The sequence below is a fragment of the Sciurus vulgaris genome, assembly GCF_902686455.1.
Source record: "Sciurus vulgaris genome assembly, chromosome: 8".
Lineage (NCBI taxonomy): Eukaryota > Metazoa > Chordata > Mammalia > Rodentia > Sciuridae > Sciurus > Sciurus vulgaris.
The window spans coordinates 137,498,869-137,515,562 of NC_136468.1; the positions used below are offsets into that span (position 1 = coordinate 137,498,869).

At 47.4% G+C, this 16,694-nt stretch overlaps 1 protein-coding gene across 1 annotated transcript; it reads left to right on the forward strand.

Moving 5' to 3' along the window:
- Window positions 1-550: 550 nt before the first annotated feature.
- Window positions 551-16,523, forward strand: OASL (2'-5'-oligoadenylate synthetase like). The gene is made up of 6 exons (XM_079151372.1): window positions 551-857; window positions 5,416-5,698; window positions 7,528-7,703; window positions 11,454-11,695; window positions 13,894-14,041; window positions 15,512-16,523. The coding sequence occupies exons 1-6, from the start codon at window positions 660-662 to the stop codon at window positions 16,010-16,012; spliced, it is 1,548 nt and encodes a 515-aa protein (XP_079007498.1). The 5' UTR covers window positions 551-659; the 3' UTR covers window positions 16,013-16,523.
- Window positions 16,524-16,694: the final 171 nt, after the last annotated feature.

Below are 16,694 nucleotides of genomic sequence, written 5' to 3' on the forward strand. Positions count from 1 at the left end.
TGTTGAGGCTGGCCTCCAACTTGTGATCCTCCTGCCTCAACCTCCCGAGTTGCTGGGATGATAGGCATGCCCCACTGCAACCAGCAAGGTAGGTATTATTATTAAACCTACCTTAAGTGAGGATCAGAGAGGTTAAGAGTCTGGAAAAGGGCACACTGGAATTCAAAGTCTTCACTTTGATTCCTGAGGTCTCGATTCTTACCCAACCACGAGCAAGACCCTTCTCCTTCCAAGTTTCAGTTTCCTTTTAACAAGTTGGGGCAGTTGGACTGATGATCCCATCCAACCCTAACCTACCAGGAAGGTCAAACTCAAGCCAATTTCAGTTTCTCAACGTCATAAAAGGGAAACTCTAGAAACTGAGAATCGAAACCAACAGCAGGAAAGTTGGCAGGATGCCAGCCTCGTTAAGGTGGCCCCAGACCTGCCAGCCCCAGTCCGGTGTCCCTCAGCACACTGCACCTTCTGCAGCAAGGGGGCTTCCAATAAGAGGAGCCCCCGTCAGCCCATTCGCCCCTGGATTCCTCTCTGCTCTGGTCCTTTATCCTTCAGGTGTCAGAGTCAGCTGAGAAGGAACCCCCTTAAAAAAGGGGTGTGTGTTCTGGAGCTGGGTGGACTTGTGGCTATATATCTGTCCAGCGGTGGTACTCTGGGCAGAGATGGCTCTGGCCCAGGAGCTGTACGGTGTCCCAGCCTCCAGGCTGGACTCCTTCGTGGCCCAGTGGCTGCAGCCCAACCGGGGATGGAAGGAAGAGGTGCTGGAGGCCGTGCGCACTGTGGAGCAGTTCCTGAGGCGGGAGAACCTGCAGGGGCAGCGAGGCCTGGACCAGGAGGTGCGGGTGCTGAAGGTGGTCAAGGTGAGCTGGGCCCCTCCGTCCTCTGGCCAAGGCCAGGAAAGCCCAGCATGAGAGCCCACATTCCTGAGGATACCGGGGACGCCCAGCCTCCTTATTCCTGGCCCACACTGCTGACATGGCAGGACACCCCAGCTAGCTGCCTGTACCCCCCCTGCACCGCTGCCTGAGGAATGAGCCAGTGCACGGGGCTGGGGTTATGGCTCAGGGGTGGAGCGCTTGCCCAGCGCAGGTGAGGCCCTGGGTTCCATCCTCAGCACTACATAGAAATAAATAAACTAAATAAAGGTACTGTGAGAACAAACAAAGAATGAGCGAACACAGGAGGATCACAAGTTCAAAGCCAGCCTCAGCAACTTAGCGAGACCCTGTCTCTAAATTTAAAAAATATTTTAAAAGGGGCTGGGGCTGTGTCTCGGTGGTTAAGAGCCCCCAGGTTCAATCCCTAGTACCAAAAAAAAAAAAAAAAAAAAAAAAATATATATATATATATATATATATATTTGGAGTTACGATGGCCCAATCCCTTAATATTGTGTCATCTCTAATTCTTGCATCCTGTGAAGTAGAGATGATTCTTTTCCCATTTTACAGATGAGCACAATGAAGCCTCAGAGTCTTAAGATGCATAACAACCAGATGCAAGGTCTTTGGATCCTGCTGTGAACAATCTGTAAAATACAGTTTGGGGACCATGGGGGAAATTTTAACATGGCCTGGATTTTAGATAACATGAGGAATCCGTGTTGTGTTGATCTTGTTAGGTGTAATAGTAGTTTTGGGTTATGGGGGAGAGTGTTTTTTTTTTTTTTTTTTTTTTTTTTTTCGGACACAATGCTAAAGTATTTAGGGACCAAGTTTCTTGCTGTCCGTGATTTACTTTAAGATGGTTTAGGTGAAGCAGATGTGGCAAAGGAGTTTGGGTGTGTGGAATTGACCTGGTTGGATAGAACTTGTTTAATTATTTATTTACTTTTTTAGTTGTATTTGGACATAATACCTTTATTTATTTTTGTGTGGTGCTGAGGAATGAACCCAGCGCCTCACACATGCTAGGCAAGCACTCTACCACTGAGCCACAACCCCAGCCACTGGTTGGATAGATCTTTTTGTTTTCTTTCTATTTTCCTACAAGTTTTAATTTTTTAAAAAAAATTTTTTTAGTTGTCAATGGACCTTTAATTTATTTATTTATATGTGGTGCTGAGAATTGAACCCAGTGCCCCTCACATGCCAGGCTCTGCCACTGAGCCATAACCCCAGTCCAAGTTTTAATTTTTGATAATAAAAAGATTTTACAATGGAGATTCAGAGAAGTGAGGTAACTTGCCCAAAGTCACACAGCTAGTGTTGGAGCTGGGATATGAATTTTGACTCCACAGCCAGGGATTCGGTCTCCAAGTCCATCTTCCAGCTCACTCATGCCACCTCCAATACCAGCTGGAATCAAAACCTAAAAGGGCCAGAGCTGTAAATGCTCTGAAGAATCAGTCCCAGCCAAGCTTTCCTTAAAACCCAGAGAGGTTAAAAGATGTCCCGAGGTCACACAGCAAGTCTGTGGCAAAAGCAAGACTAGAATTAGGCCCACTGACTCCTAGTCCAGGACTGCGGTTCTCCCTCTGGAGGCAGCCCAGCCTCCCCCTGGAGGCAGCCCAGCCTTTGCCGGCCCATCCCCAGTTTACAGGGATTTAGAAGTGCAAAACCACGAATTCTGACATCGCATTGTCTTGGGTTTGACCTTTGGCTCTCTTTCCTGACAGCTGCATGAACTTGACTCTCCCTTCTGCTCTCAGACCCTCGTCTTTCTCATGTCTGTTTGGAGCACATTATTATCATTGCCTCTCCTTCACCAAGCTCACGGGACAAGCCAGGCTAGATGATCAGAGCAGGCAGGCTGCTAAAACACAGAAGCGTCTTTGTAACTCTGGCCCAGGCCTTCCGGCCCGGCCCAGGGAGCTCAGGCAGACCCCACCCCCTCCAAATGCTCCGTCCCTGACAACCCTGAGAAAGAAGGGACGGGTTGAGGGAGGTCTGGGGTGAGGAGGGTACTACAAGCAGAATGAGGGTTCTTTTTTTAATATTTTTTTTTAGTTGTCAATGAACCTTTATTTACACGTGGTGCTGAGAATTGAACCCAGATGCCTCACACATGCCAGGCAAGCGCTGTACCACTGAGCCACAACCCCAGCCCGCAGAATGAGTTTTGATGGCAGGAAATGGTATTTACACATGCCTTGATTTTTTTCTTACAGACCATCAGATTTTTCTTATAGACCACACTCCTCCCCTTGAAACCACGAGAAGGTAGAGATACCCAAAGAGCAATGACTAATGAGAAAGAATAGAATTTATTTAGACTCCAAACGTTCCCTTCGTCCCTCTCACTTTTGGAAAATCTGGTGATCTGAGCCTTCGGCATGAGTCAGTGTTTGTCTTTGAATGAATTGGGCTTAAATGACTCCAAAGGAAGCAGGTCATGAAGCCTGTTCTGGATTGTTCTTCCCTCTCTGCCTGGATCTTACCACTGGGACAGACAGAAAGGGCACCTAGCCATGGTCTTCAGGGGCACTGCCCTTCACCACACACAGGATCCACTTCATCCCTCTCACGTGGAGTAGAAATGCCGAGTCTGAAATCCAGTAAAGTGGGGGAAAGATGGCAGGTGTCTCCTCCTCACAGGAGGAGGGTGTGGCTCACAGACTTGGGTCACACAAGAGCCACTGGCTACTTGTGTTCTGACTCATCAGATTTCCTGGCTGACTGGGAGAGACCTAGCAAGTTGATTAACACCCCCCACTACCTCAGTATTCTCATCTGTACATTGGGGAATTATCTTAGTACCCAGCTTCATCTGTGAGTATGAGAATTAAAAAGAATACTATACATAAATTGCTCGCAGACACAAGGCCTGTTCAACTCATAACTGCTGGATTATAATCCACATGCAGTGACTCCATCCAAAGGGAAAGGTAGCCCCCCTGGGGTCTGGGCCTTCACCACCCATTCTTCCTCATGAAGTGAGAAAGAGAGGAGCCAGAGGGGAATGGGGCTTAGTCTATCATCCAGCAGGGCCTGGAGAGCAAGTCTAGAAACTCAGAACATCCAAAAGGCCCCTTCGGAATCATCCCGTCAGAGACTGGGTGCAGTGACACACGCTTGTAATCCCGGGAGACTGAGGCAGGAGGATTGTGAGTTCGAAGCCAGCCCTGGCAACTTAGCGAGGGCCTAAATAACTCGGCAAGACCCTGTCTCTAAACAAAATGTAAAAAAAAAAAAAAAAAAAAAAAAAGGAGGGGGAATAGGGGATGTGGCTCAGTGATTTAAGTGCCCCTGGTTCAATCCCCTGTACCAAAAAATATTTTTTTAAAAAATCATCCAGTCTCCTTCCATTACAGACAGGAAACCAATGTCCAGAGAACAGAAGGAATTAGCTAACTCAACTACACAAACAGGAAGAGAGATACATTGCTGACTTCCTGCAGTGCACCAAGCCCTTGGCACACAGTATTTTATCTAAGCCCCCCAGTTATCCACTGACTCACAGTCCATAATTGCTGAGAGTCCTGAATGATCACACAGCTGAGGCAGGGGCAAGAGTCAAGGTCAAAGTTACTCCATTCCACAGCCAATGGCTCTAATTCAATAGTCAAAACTACTCCCTGCTTTTAAATGCCATGAGTCTATTCAGATACACATTCTCAGTCCTCAAATGCTACAGAATAGACATAGTTCAGGTTGAGAATCCCTTACTAAAAATACTTGGGACCAGAAGTGTTCCAGAGTCCTGAGTATTCTGATTCTGGGATATTTATATGTACAACATGAGATATCTTGCAAGTGGGGCCATGTCTATACATGAAATTCACTTCTATTTCATAAATACCTTACTTACATAGCCCAAATATAATTTTTGGGGGGGTACCGTGAATTGACTCGGGGACACTCAACCACTGAGTCACATCCCCAGCCCTGTTTTGTATTTTTATGTAAAGACAAGGTCTCACTGAGTTGCTTAGCGCCTCACCTTTGCTGAGGCTGGCTTGGAACTAATGATCCTCCTGTCTCAGCCTCCCAAGCTACTGGGATTACAGGCATGCACCACTGTGCCCAGCATAATTTTATACCATATTTTTAGTGCACAAATGTTTTGATTGTGACCTGTCACATGAGGCCAGGTGTGGAATGTCCACTTGTGATGTTATGTCAGCTCTCAGAACGTCTCAGGTTTTGGAGCATTGTGGATTTCTGACTTGGGGACTTGCCATGTTCACCCTGTATTCCTTTGGAGGAGGCATTCCTCTGCAGGGGACAAGACTGAGTCTCAGAAGTAGTACAGTGCAGAGTAGATAAACAGCCTCGGCTCTGAAGTCAGGCTGCAAACTGAGTGACCCCGGGTGAGTGACCCCTCCTCTGGACATCTCAGCTTTCCCGCCTATGAAGTGGGATGTCTGGGCTACCCACTCATCCGTCAGGGTGGTCATGCACTAACTGGGATAATGCGCCGCCTGGCACGCGGCAGGGAGCAGAGGACCTCTGGGTGACAGGGCTCTGTCTTCCGCAGGTGGGCTCCTTTGGGAACGGCACGGTGCTCAGGAGCGAGGCAGACGTGGAGCTGGTGGTGTTCCTGAGCTGTTTCCGCAGCTTCCGGGAAGAGGCCAAGTACCACCAGGCTGTCCTGAGACTGATCTGGGAAAAAGTGTGGCAATGCCAGGACCTGCTGGACCTTGGGCTCAGTGACCTGTGTATGACCCAAGGATCCCCCAATGCTCTCACCTTCACCATCCAGACCAGGGGGACTGCAGTACCCATCAATGTCACCATCGTGCCGGCCTACAGAGCCCTGGGTAAGGCGAGCAGAAGCCTGTGTCTCCCACAGTGGTCCTCTCCCGGGGCCTCCCAACTTCCTCACCTGTCACTCCTGATCCCGTGAAGACCCCTGCAATCCTTCATTCATTAGCCCAGCCCTGTGCTGGGGACTGAGCTGCTGCCCTGAGTCCTACATTAATACTCTGGCTGTCAAGATGCTCAACTTGGGAAACAGAAGCTTAACAAAGAATCACACAGATAAACAGATGATAAATGGTGGTCAGTGCCCAGAGGAGAAGAATGGGGTGCCCTGGGTAACCAGAGAAAGGATGCCCAGCAAGGGTCTTTCTGTAGAAAGGATATTCTGGAAGATCAGAGACCCAATTAGGTAAAGGATCTAAAATAATAACTTTTAGTAAGTAGCACTTACTATGGGTACAGAGGTGTGTCATTTGTTAGGATTGTCCCAGCAGCAGATCCAGCAGCAAGGGCCTAAGGAAGATGATCCAACACAGGGAAGGAAGCAGGGGATTGTGTCAGGGAAGGGAACCGGGCACAGTGGTACATGCCTGTAATTCCAGTGGCTCCGGAAGCTGAGGCAGGAGGATCACAGGTTCAAGGCCAGCCTCAGTCATTTAGCAAGGCCCTAAGCAACTTAGCAAGACCCTATCTCAAAATAAAAAATTTTTAAAAGGCTGGGGATGTGGCTCAGTGGTTAAGCACCCTTGAGTTCAAGCCCAGTACAAAACAAAACAAAACAAAACAAAAAAGACAGGGAAGGGGAGAAATCAACCCGAGGTACGTTACTGAGTAAGTCATCACTCTGAGCTATTGGGTTTTGTGCCTCTGCAGGACTCCAATTAATAATATAAAGCACATCTCGACATTATCCCAACTGGGCTGCCAGGGTGTTGATCTGCAAACTTCTTAGAAGGTATTAGCTGAAGGTTGCTTCCTGGAGCATTAGGTCGATGTCATTTGCTGTTCGTCCTCAGGCAGCGAGAGTCCTAGGTGCTTGGAGTTAAATATGCCAGCTGTGAGCCCAGCTGATGCAAGTTCTCTGTCACTCAGTGACAAAATACCTGAGATAAGCAACCCAAAAGAAGAAAAGGTTTATTTTGGCTCATGGTTTCAGAGGTTCCAGTTTGTGGTCACTTGGCCCTATTGCTTTGAACCTGGGAGGCACAGTACAGCATGGTGGCAGCATGAGGTGGGGGAGGCCTTTCCACAGGTGGTGGCAAGGAAACCTAGCCAGCATCTCTATAGCCCTCCAAGGGCACGCCCCCAACGACCTAACTCCCTCCCATGAGGCCCCACCTCTTAAAGGGCTCACACCTCCCAACAGCCTCAGGCTGGCACCCAAACCTTTGAGCCCATGGGCCTCTGAGAGACATTCAAGATCCAAACCATAGCAGGTTTCATATCATGTGCTGGCTCCTATGAATTGTCATTTGTTAGGACATTTGTTGCCTGGAGATGTTCTTTGAAGATGTCAGAGACACGGATCTGACCTTATCAAGAAAGGAGGTGCCAGGGCTCTGGTTCTCCTCTTTGACTATTGAGAGATTCCAATGAATCACCAGAAAGAGATCTAAAACAGGCGTTCAGGAAAACTGGGAGCATTGGGGACTTCCAAGGAGGACAACAGTCCTGGAGTGGGCTGAGGCACAGATAGCCTGACATTGGCTCTCCAGAGCAGGAATCTCACAAGAAGGATAATCAAACCCTAAACCTTTTGCTGGTGTCTAAGGACATGAGGTCTCAAGTCTCCCTGGAGAGGTGACCCAAATGAATGAGCAGGCTCTCCTCCAGTGACTATTTATCCCTCAGGGGCTTCTTAAGTGAACCTAGCTTTCTCTCCACTCAGGACCTTCTGTTCTCAACTCTCAGCCACCCCCTGAGGTCTACGTGAGTCTGATCAAGGCCTGTGGGTACCCTGGAAGTTTCTCCCCATCCTTCAGTGAGCTGCAGAGATACTTCGTGAAACATCGGCCAACTAAAGTGAAGAGTCTCCTGCGGCTGCTCAAACACTGGTACCAGCAGGTAAGGGGGCTGCCGGGATGGGGTCAGGAGGGAAAGACAGAGAAGGGAGGGAAGGGAAGATCCAGGCTAGATACCACCCCGAAAATGCATCAAGGGGGAAAGGGGAGCAAATGCTGGTCTTTTGAACTGTAAAATGGAGCATAACTTGAGAAGATGGAAAAGGAGGCCAGGAGGAGGAAGAGACAGAAAGAGAAAAATGGGTAGCATGTAGCATTTCAGTAATGAAGTGCTGGTAATGCTCCACTTACTGTCTGGTATTGGCTAATGTCAACTTCATTGTGTCCTTTGGACATTAATCACAGCAAGGTAAGGACTAACAAGAGGAAATACTCCTTTAATTCCACCCAGATCCATCCCCCTCCAATGATCCAGTTCCTGAGTGTCATGGTCATTACTGAGTTGAATCTCACTGTGCACAAGTACAGCCGTGCATTATATTCTTGAAAAGAGAACATTAGCCTTGTCATTATTAGTTCTTGCTTTATTCATCTTTCATTAAGCAGTCTGTTTTTAGGAAGTCATCTGCTTTTGGAATAAGTCTGGTAAAATTCTGACTCAGTCCCTTTGGGTGTCAATATCCATCTTTACCCATGAATTTATTTCCAATTATACCCCATAAGCTTCCCAGAGTGGAGTGGGGAGAAAGACAGTGCCCAAAGATACATTATACTGTAAATGAGTCTACTCTCATTGAAAAGTGGTGTAAATGCTTTTTTCACTTATAAAGACCAAATGAACCAGCAACTTTGGTTTCACAACTTAAATTATGAGTCAAAAGTAAAAACAGCAGAGAATACACCCATTGGCCAGCTCCTAATCTTATAGGACTGTTTTCCAGGAGTTGTATTTACATACACACACACACACACACACTTTTTGAATGGTTCAAATTCATAATAGTATGCAAGACAACAGGTGTGAGGTTCCAAGGAGATATCCGAATTCTCAAGACAGACGAAAGAGAAAGAAAGAAAAGCATAAAATACAATCAAATTCCCATTGACTACTATACCCTAGGGAATAAATTCCTTTCATTTACCTCCAAATAGAGACCACCAAGTGGTCAAAAACTAATATCAGATTCACAGATTATTGTCACCATCAGGGGTAGAGTGGCCCTAACCAAATAGAAACAAGAATCAGAAATAACAACACGGCCAGAGTGGCGGCATGCACCTGCAGTTCCAGCTGTTGGGGAGACTGAGGCAGGAGGATTGCTCGAGCCCATTAATCTGAGACCAGCCTGGGCAACATAGCAAGACCCTGTCCCAAAGAAATTTTCAAAAGAAAAGAAAAAAAAAAAAAAAAACTCAGACAAAAATCATTTATTAAGTAAAAGCTTGCAGCGAACTTACAAGGGAACCAGATTACAGAAAGAAAGGCTTAACCCAATGAAATATATGACGAGATTACCAAGCTTACTAGGTCTCCAGTCAGTCACTATTCGCAATGGAAAAATCATTTTCTCACATGCTTGTCATTGTCTAGAAAGGCTATAAAAGTTAGAGATACCCAAAACATGAAGAAGTTAGCACATCTGCAACAGTTGGACCTTAAGTGTCCCCAGGGTGTGTTATAGGCTTGGTCCCCAGTTTAGTGCGAATAGGAGGAGGAACCTTTAAGAGGTGGGGCCTGGTGGGAGGTCCTCAGGTCATTGGGGGTGTGACCTTGAAGGCAGGAAGGACCCCATCCCCTTCCTCTTCCTCTCATGAGGTGAGTAGATTTGCTTCCACCAAAATGTGCCACCTTACAACAGGCTCCAAGTCAATGGGGCCCATCAGCCATGGACTGGAACCTCCAAGACAGTGAACCAAAGTGAACTTTCCTCTTTATAAATTAGCTATCTCAACTTTCTCTCTTTACAAGTTGATTAGAAAGTTGTTACGAGACAGAAGATGGACTAACCCAGCATACCTGCACATCAGCCCTAGAGAACATAGGTCTTTTCTTTTGGGTAATTTTCCCCCTTTGATAGTCTTCCAAAAACTCTAAAAGACAATGAAGGAGTTTTTTATTGTTGTTGTTGTTGTTGTTTCATTTGTTTTGTTTTTTGTGAGACAGGGTGTTCCATGTTGCCCAGACTGGTCTTGAACTATGCGTTCAAGTGATGCTTCTGCCTCAACCTCCACAGTAGCTGTAAATTATAAGGTTTGCGCTACCATACCTGATGAATGAGGTTCATTTTTCCTAAAGCTTACATCTGAGTGATTACACGCTTTCTGTATTTCGTGAATCATCTAGGTTTTAAGAACATAAAATTTTACTGCTATTGGAGAAAACAAATCTTTTAGAAGAAAATTAATTGTATTGCCATGAGCTTAAATTCCAAAAAAAAAATTATAATTGATTGATCAGGATTTACAACATCGAGCATTAAGTGTGAATTCATGAAAAGTTATAACAAGTTCACTAACTTACAAATAATTTTGAATTTTATTAAAAACAATTTTAGGTCAGGGATAAAGTTGTTTTTTGTTAAGGAGTCAATGACTTATAGGAAGGTTCAAGGTTCCACTTATTTAGGAAACCAGAATGAGACAAAATGACCCTGTGGCTTTTGTATGTTTGTTTGTTTGTTTTGAGGTCAAAGTCTTGTGTTTGTTTACGTTGTTGTTGTTGCTGCCACAGCCGTTTGTGGGACAGGATATGCTATTCATTTATAACGGTCACAAGAAAGATGTCGATTTTGTTTCCACAAATCAACAGCTGAATAGTTGACAAAAATTTTCACTTTCTAGATGAGAGTTTGAAAGCCTTTTTTTTAAGATGGGATCTCACTATGTTACCCAGGTTGACCTCAAACCCATGCTTCTCCCACTTCAGCCTCCCGGGGAACTAAGATTAGCACGACTGAATATTAGAGAGGTTTCTCAGAAGTGGTCAGTGTCAGTTAAAATGTTTTGCAGGTTTTCGTTTTTGTTTTTATTTTTGTTTTTGTCGAGTTACAGAAAAATACAAAACCGAAATTCTAATTTCTGCCACCTACTGGTTGTATGACTGACCAAGTCACCTTCCCTCCCTGGGCCTTGGTCTTCCTTGTGGTGGCAAAATGGCCACCATTGCTCCTGCCTTCATATCCACACCCAAGAAAGGACTTCTTTTGTTTCAATTACTTAATAAAAGAACAATGCTCTAATTGTATCATCCTAGATTACATACCTTTCTCTTGAACCAATCACTTGGCAAGAAGGAAAAGTTGATGTTGATGGGTTTGTGCCAACTTGGGAATTAAGAATGGCATCAACCCCATCCAAACAGTATGGCTACTATACAATGGTATAGGAAATAGCGTCTCCTAAAGAGTCTATCCCAAGGTTCACTACAGGACATTACCTCTCCCAACGCCTGCAGTTAGCTAAGAAGCCCTTTCTTTAAAGGAACCCTTCCCAAAAGCTTAGCACATTGAAACGGATTCAAATGTCGCTCCTGAGTCTGGGATGATGATATCAGGTCCCAGCCAGCTCACTCCTTAGGCCACCCCTTCATGACTCCATGCCAGGAGTTGACGTTTGTTAAGAACAACTGAAGCCCACTGGACTAACCCAGTCCCCTGATTCTAAAATGAGAAAACCAAGGCCCAGGGAGAGAAAGTGACTTGGCGACAGTCACACAGTCAATAAGCAGAAGAACAAGACCTAGAATTTGGGATTTTCCAGCTTCTGGTCCAATGCCATGGTCACACATAATCCCGGGGTGTGTGTGTGTGTTTCTCTCTCTCTCCTCTCTCTCTCCTCCCATCTCTTTAAACAGTATGTGAAAGCCAAGAGCCCCAGAGCCAATCTGCCCCCTCTCTATGCCCTTGAACTACTGGCCATCTACGCCTGGGAAATGGGTACTCAGGAGAATGACAATTTCCGACTGGATGAGGGTCTCACCACTGTGATGGAGCTGCTCCGGGGATATGAGTTCCTCTGTATCTACTGGACCAAGTACTACACACTCCAGAACCCAACCATCCAGGACTTTGTCAGAAAACAGTTCAAAAAAGAGAGGTAGGGGCCCTGCTTGCCCACTAAGTCTCACAGGCGGAGGTGGGGGAGGAAGGGAGGGAGGAAGAAAGAAAGAGAGAAAGAGAGAGAATTGAGGGAAACGTGGTATAGAAGTATAGGCACTGACTTGATTACATACGTAGCAAAACTGCCACAGAAATTGACCCTGAGATTCTAAATGGTACAGTGAGTGTCTCACGTCTGCAGACAATCGGGATCACCGTTAGGGATCATGAACTTTTTCCTTGTTCCCCTTAGTCCTCTGGTCCTCAGAAGACCATTTCAGTGCTTTTTAGAGATGCATTAGAAAACGAGAAGACTCGTGGCGCCTCGCGTTTAAATCTCAGCTGTATCCTTTTCTCATTGCTACGCATCTTAAGTTCCCATGCAGGACTCCCACGGGGGCCACAGAAGATCAGTGTAAAGGGTCCACGGCATACAGGGTATGGGAGATGCTGCAAAAACACTCGTGGCCTTGACCGCTCCCCTAAAAGCTGGCTCAGCTTCCAACTACCAGCACCTGCATCCCTCTGCCTGGGGAAGGGGGGAGGGGGAGGGGGTCCCTCCCCCCAAACCCACTCTGGAAGCCGCCCTCAATTAATGACTGTTGGGAGTCGCTGGGAATTCTGGGTCCCGTCCTCCACAGGGCTCCCTCGTAGGACAAGCCTCTAGCTGCTACAGTGATAATGACCTTGATATCACCCTCCCCCCTCCTGGACTGCCTTCCTTTTCTTGTCTCACTCCCTTGCTTGCTCCTTCATTAATGCTTCCCCAGATCTCCTTCCAAATAAAGCAAATCCTTATCCAGAGATCTGCTTCTGGGGGATCAGGGGATCAGGGGGTTTATGCAAGAATAAAAAAGGGGGTCTCCTTATGGAGAGAGGATTATCTAGAAAATTGCCATTGGAAAATAACTTCAGGACCTTAGGGAGACTAGAGACTATCTCTCTTTCTTTCCTCCTTCTCCCCTGTCACCTCTCCCTCTCTCTCTCTCTCTCTCTCTCTCTCTCCCTCCCTCCCTCCCTCCCTGTCTAGCTTCCCTTCTCCCCTGCTGGCCACTGCTCTTTTTGGCGGTGCTGGGGATCCACCCCAGGGCTTCCTGCATGCTAGGCAAGCTCTCTACCACCGAGTCACCTCTCTGTTCCTCTCCCTATCCTGCTCTGCTCTTCCTCCCAGTTCATGGAGGGCCTTTATCATCCCTGGTCCAAACCCAAGAGGAAACCAGTCCAATCCCTGGATGCAAGCCCTGTGATCACCTGCCACCCTACACTGGGTGTCCCAACCCCATGGGACGGCCTGCACTGCTCCCCTGGGCGTTGAGACAGGACCACTCCAGGGAGCAGGGCAGCAGAGGTGGGTGTTGGGCACAGCAAGCAGGAAGCCCAGAGTGTCCCGTTCACCCAGCGGCCTGCTCTCACGTTCTCTCACACAAAGTCAGGACTTCCAGGACAAAAGCTGGAGTGAGGCTGGGTCTGACTCGTGGGCTTGGCATCCACCGCTCACCATCACCCCAAACAGCCCACTCAGGCCGTCAGACTCCATCCGAGCCGACAGTAGTTGAAATATTCATTCAACATTTATATAAAGGAGAAGCCTGGCAGCAGCTCAGCCTCTCTGTCAAGGCAGTAGAATTAGAATGAGGAAGAACCCTAACTACTAATCGGGAGAACAGGGAGGTGCGTGCCTCAGTTTTCTTGCCTGTAAAATGGGCGTAATAACAGAGTAATAATAGTCCCTACTTGTAGAATTGTTGTACGGATTGAAATAGGTCCAAATACAGAGCGTTTGGCCCTGTGCTTCAATAAAAGTTAATTGTGGGAGGTGGCACTGTTACTATTACCCAAAGTTATTCAGTAGTGGGTGCTAGCCTCAAATTGCTGCAGCCTGCTCTGCCCTTGAAAGGCCCACCTGCCTGAGTGGGCATCTGTCATTGCTCCAGTATGACAGTAAGGCCTCACCCTCTCCATCCCCAAAATTTCTTGCAATTACCCAGAGAACTATCCTGATATGAATTTTTGGAAATCTGATGGTCTCTATTCTCTTGCTCTGCAGTGATTTTTCTAGGCCCTCCTGTGCTGACAGCCCTGGGTTCTGTGCCTACAGAAGCTCGGTGCTTTGAATAGACGGTAGCTAGGAGGCTACTTTCTGACTTGCAGTCTCCAGGCCAGAAGGAGCCTGGGCACCCTGTCCCTGTGTTGCAGGCCTATCATCCTGGATCCGGCAGACCCCACCCACAATGTGGCAGAAGGGTACAGATGGGACATAGTCGCTCAGAAGGCCAGTCAGTGCCTGAAACAGGACTGTTGCTATGACAACAGGGAGACCCCAGTCTCCAGCTGGACCGTGAAGGTAATGGTTCCCCTTGAGACCACCACAGGCCGGAAGCCCAGAAGGGGATGTTGATCCATCCACTTTTGTGCAAATGAAAAACAGCACTTTTGAGGAAGAGGGTGTGAAGCCCACTGATTCTGTAAACCTAGGAAAATTCTTTGAATGTTGGATTTCCTGTCTTTAAATTCTCCTCCTTTTCTTTCTTTCCCCCACAACCTACTGAAAAAATCAGTTCCATGTTCCTGATCATTCTTTACATGAGTTGAGCTTGCCAAGTCAACTCAATCAGCTCCAGCACTGGAGTTGGGAATGTGGGGGAGGAGCAGCATGGGAGGGATACAGATTAAGACATGGTCCCTACCCTCAAAGAACTCACCCTATGCTGTTAGGAAGCAAGTCCATTTAACAAATAGCACAAAACTGCTAGAACATTTACCACAGGAAACCAGATACTCAGAAAAAAGAAAATACTAAGTAATACTGCAATATCAAACCTGCGGTACAGGCAGAGATCATCATAATCTATTTAATTCACACATTATATTTTATAATTTGCAAAGTGCTTATCCAGGGATTGTCTCAGACGATCCTCGTGGGCAATTTTAAAAAATAGGAAGACCAAATGTTATCATTATCATCATTATTAGTATTAATATTATTGCCACTTAACAGATAAGGAAACCGAGGCTGAGAGAGGTTAAGTCAATTAATCAGGGCCACACTGCTAAGAGGTAGCCAAGTCAGGATTCACAGCCAGGACTTTGTGGAGCTCTGGAAACAGAAAATAAATTATTTAAGGTCACCAGAAAAGATTCCTTGAAGGAGCTAGGGCTTAAGGTGAACCCAAAAGACCTCACCTTGTGTCCTTAGATGCTCAGAACAGAGGACACTCCACGAGGAGGGCTGAGATGGGGATGAAGGATGAAGGATGGGATGTTGGAATGAGCAAGGTTATGTGCAGGAACAAGAGATTGACCCGGGAGAGCAGAAGGCAGAAGCAGAATCAGAGGCTGTATAATAAGGTACAGAGAGTAAACCAGGGGTTCACCAACCACACGAGGCGTACAGACAGGCTGAAAATCATATGCCTGAATATAGAAGACATGGTGCACAGATTTTTATCCGGAAAAAATGAGAAGACTTTGTAGTGCTGGACCAAGATTCCTTCACAGAACTGCCGGGCTCCTCTCGCCCTCTGGGACTGATACCCAGTGAATCCTTAGCTCTGCTCAGCCACAATTGTTTCATCTGTGAAACGGGGAGAACCGACCTCATAGGGCTGCTATCAGAAGAAAACGCCTTCTGACTAGGGGAGGCGACCCGCACCGAGCCTGGGAAGTGGCCGGAACTCTAAACGCTGACGACTGCTACTGCTGGTTTCGTTGCTTTTGCAAAGAGAAAGGGAAGGGTTTTTTTTTTTTTTTTTTTTTTTTTTTTGCATGTGGGGAAGTGTGAATGTAACCCCTCTTCCTCTCCCTCTCCTTGCAGAGCGCAAGGGATATCCAGCTGACGGTGGAGCAGTGGGGTCGCTCGGACCTGATGCTCTGGGTGAACCCTTATGAGCCCATAAAGAAGGTTAAAGAGAAGATCCGGCAGAGCCGGGGCTCCTCGGGCCTCCAGCGCCTGTCCTTCCAGGAGCCCGGCGGCGAGCGGCAGCTCCTGCGCAGTCACTGCTCCTGGGCGTATTACGGCATCTTCTCCGACACGCGCGTCTGCCTGCTGGACACCGTCTCCCCCGAGATCCAGGTCTTCGTGAAGAACCCGGATGGCGGGAGCCACGCCTACGCCGCCCACCCCTCCCACTTCGTCCGCAGCCTGAAGGAGCAGATCGAGGACCGGCAGGGGCTGCACCGAGAGCAGCAGCGGCTGGAGTTCCGGGGCCACGTCCTGCAGGACTGGTTTGATCTGGGGTACTACGGCATCCAAGACAGCGACACCCTCGTTCTGTCCGAGAAGAGGGCAGGGGAGCCCCTGTTTCCGCCCTGCTAACTTCACTCTGGGAAGCTTTTCTGCATTTCTGTCATCGAATCCTGACGTCGGTCTACCCACCATTCCTTCCGGGAGGTCCCACATCTTCACCAACTCTGTGAACCGCTCACTAGGGGAAGGGGAGGGGGGCGAGAGACTAAATATACACATGGACAATGGCCAGATCCCATGTGACAATAGAATTCTGACCCACAGCCTCCACAGCAACCAACCCAGAACCCAAGTCAAGACGTAAGTCAATCGCTACCAGTTTCTCTAATTTCCCACCCCACCCAGAACCCACTTCCAATTTAGGACCAACCAGAGAAAACCAAATGAGCTCCCCGAACCAATCACAAAGGTAACCCTGCTTCCAATTGGCACCTACAGCTTATCCACACCGACAAGCTTGATCGTGCCGTGCCTGAAGCCTTCCCCATTTGTCGGGTTCGCTGCAAAGCTTTCCCATTCTGCCTGGCCTGGGTCTCTGTGGAATGCCTGCAATTTGGGAATAAACATCCTTGGTTCTCATTTGGGTGGTCGTTCATTTCCACAGGTGCTGATGCTGTTCTAATGGGTACCGTTTAATCATTCAAATCTCTCAAATTTGAGTCCTCAGGATTGTAGACTGTAGGGAAACTGAGGCAAAAAAGAGGCCAAGTCTGGGAGATTGGAGATAAAGCAGTCCAAAAAAAAAAAATCC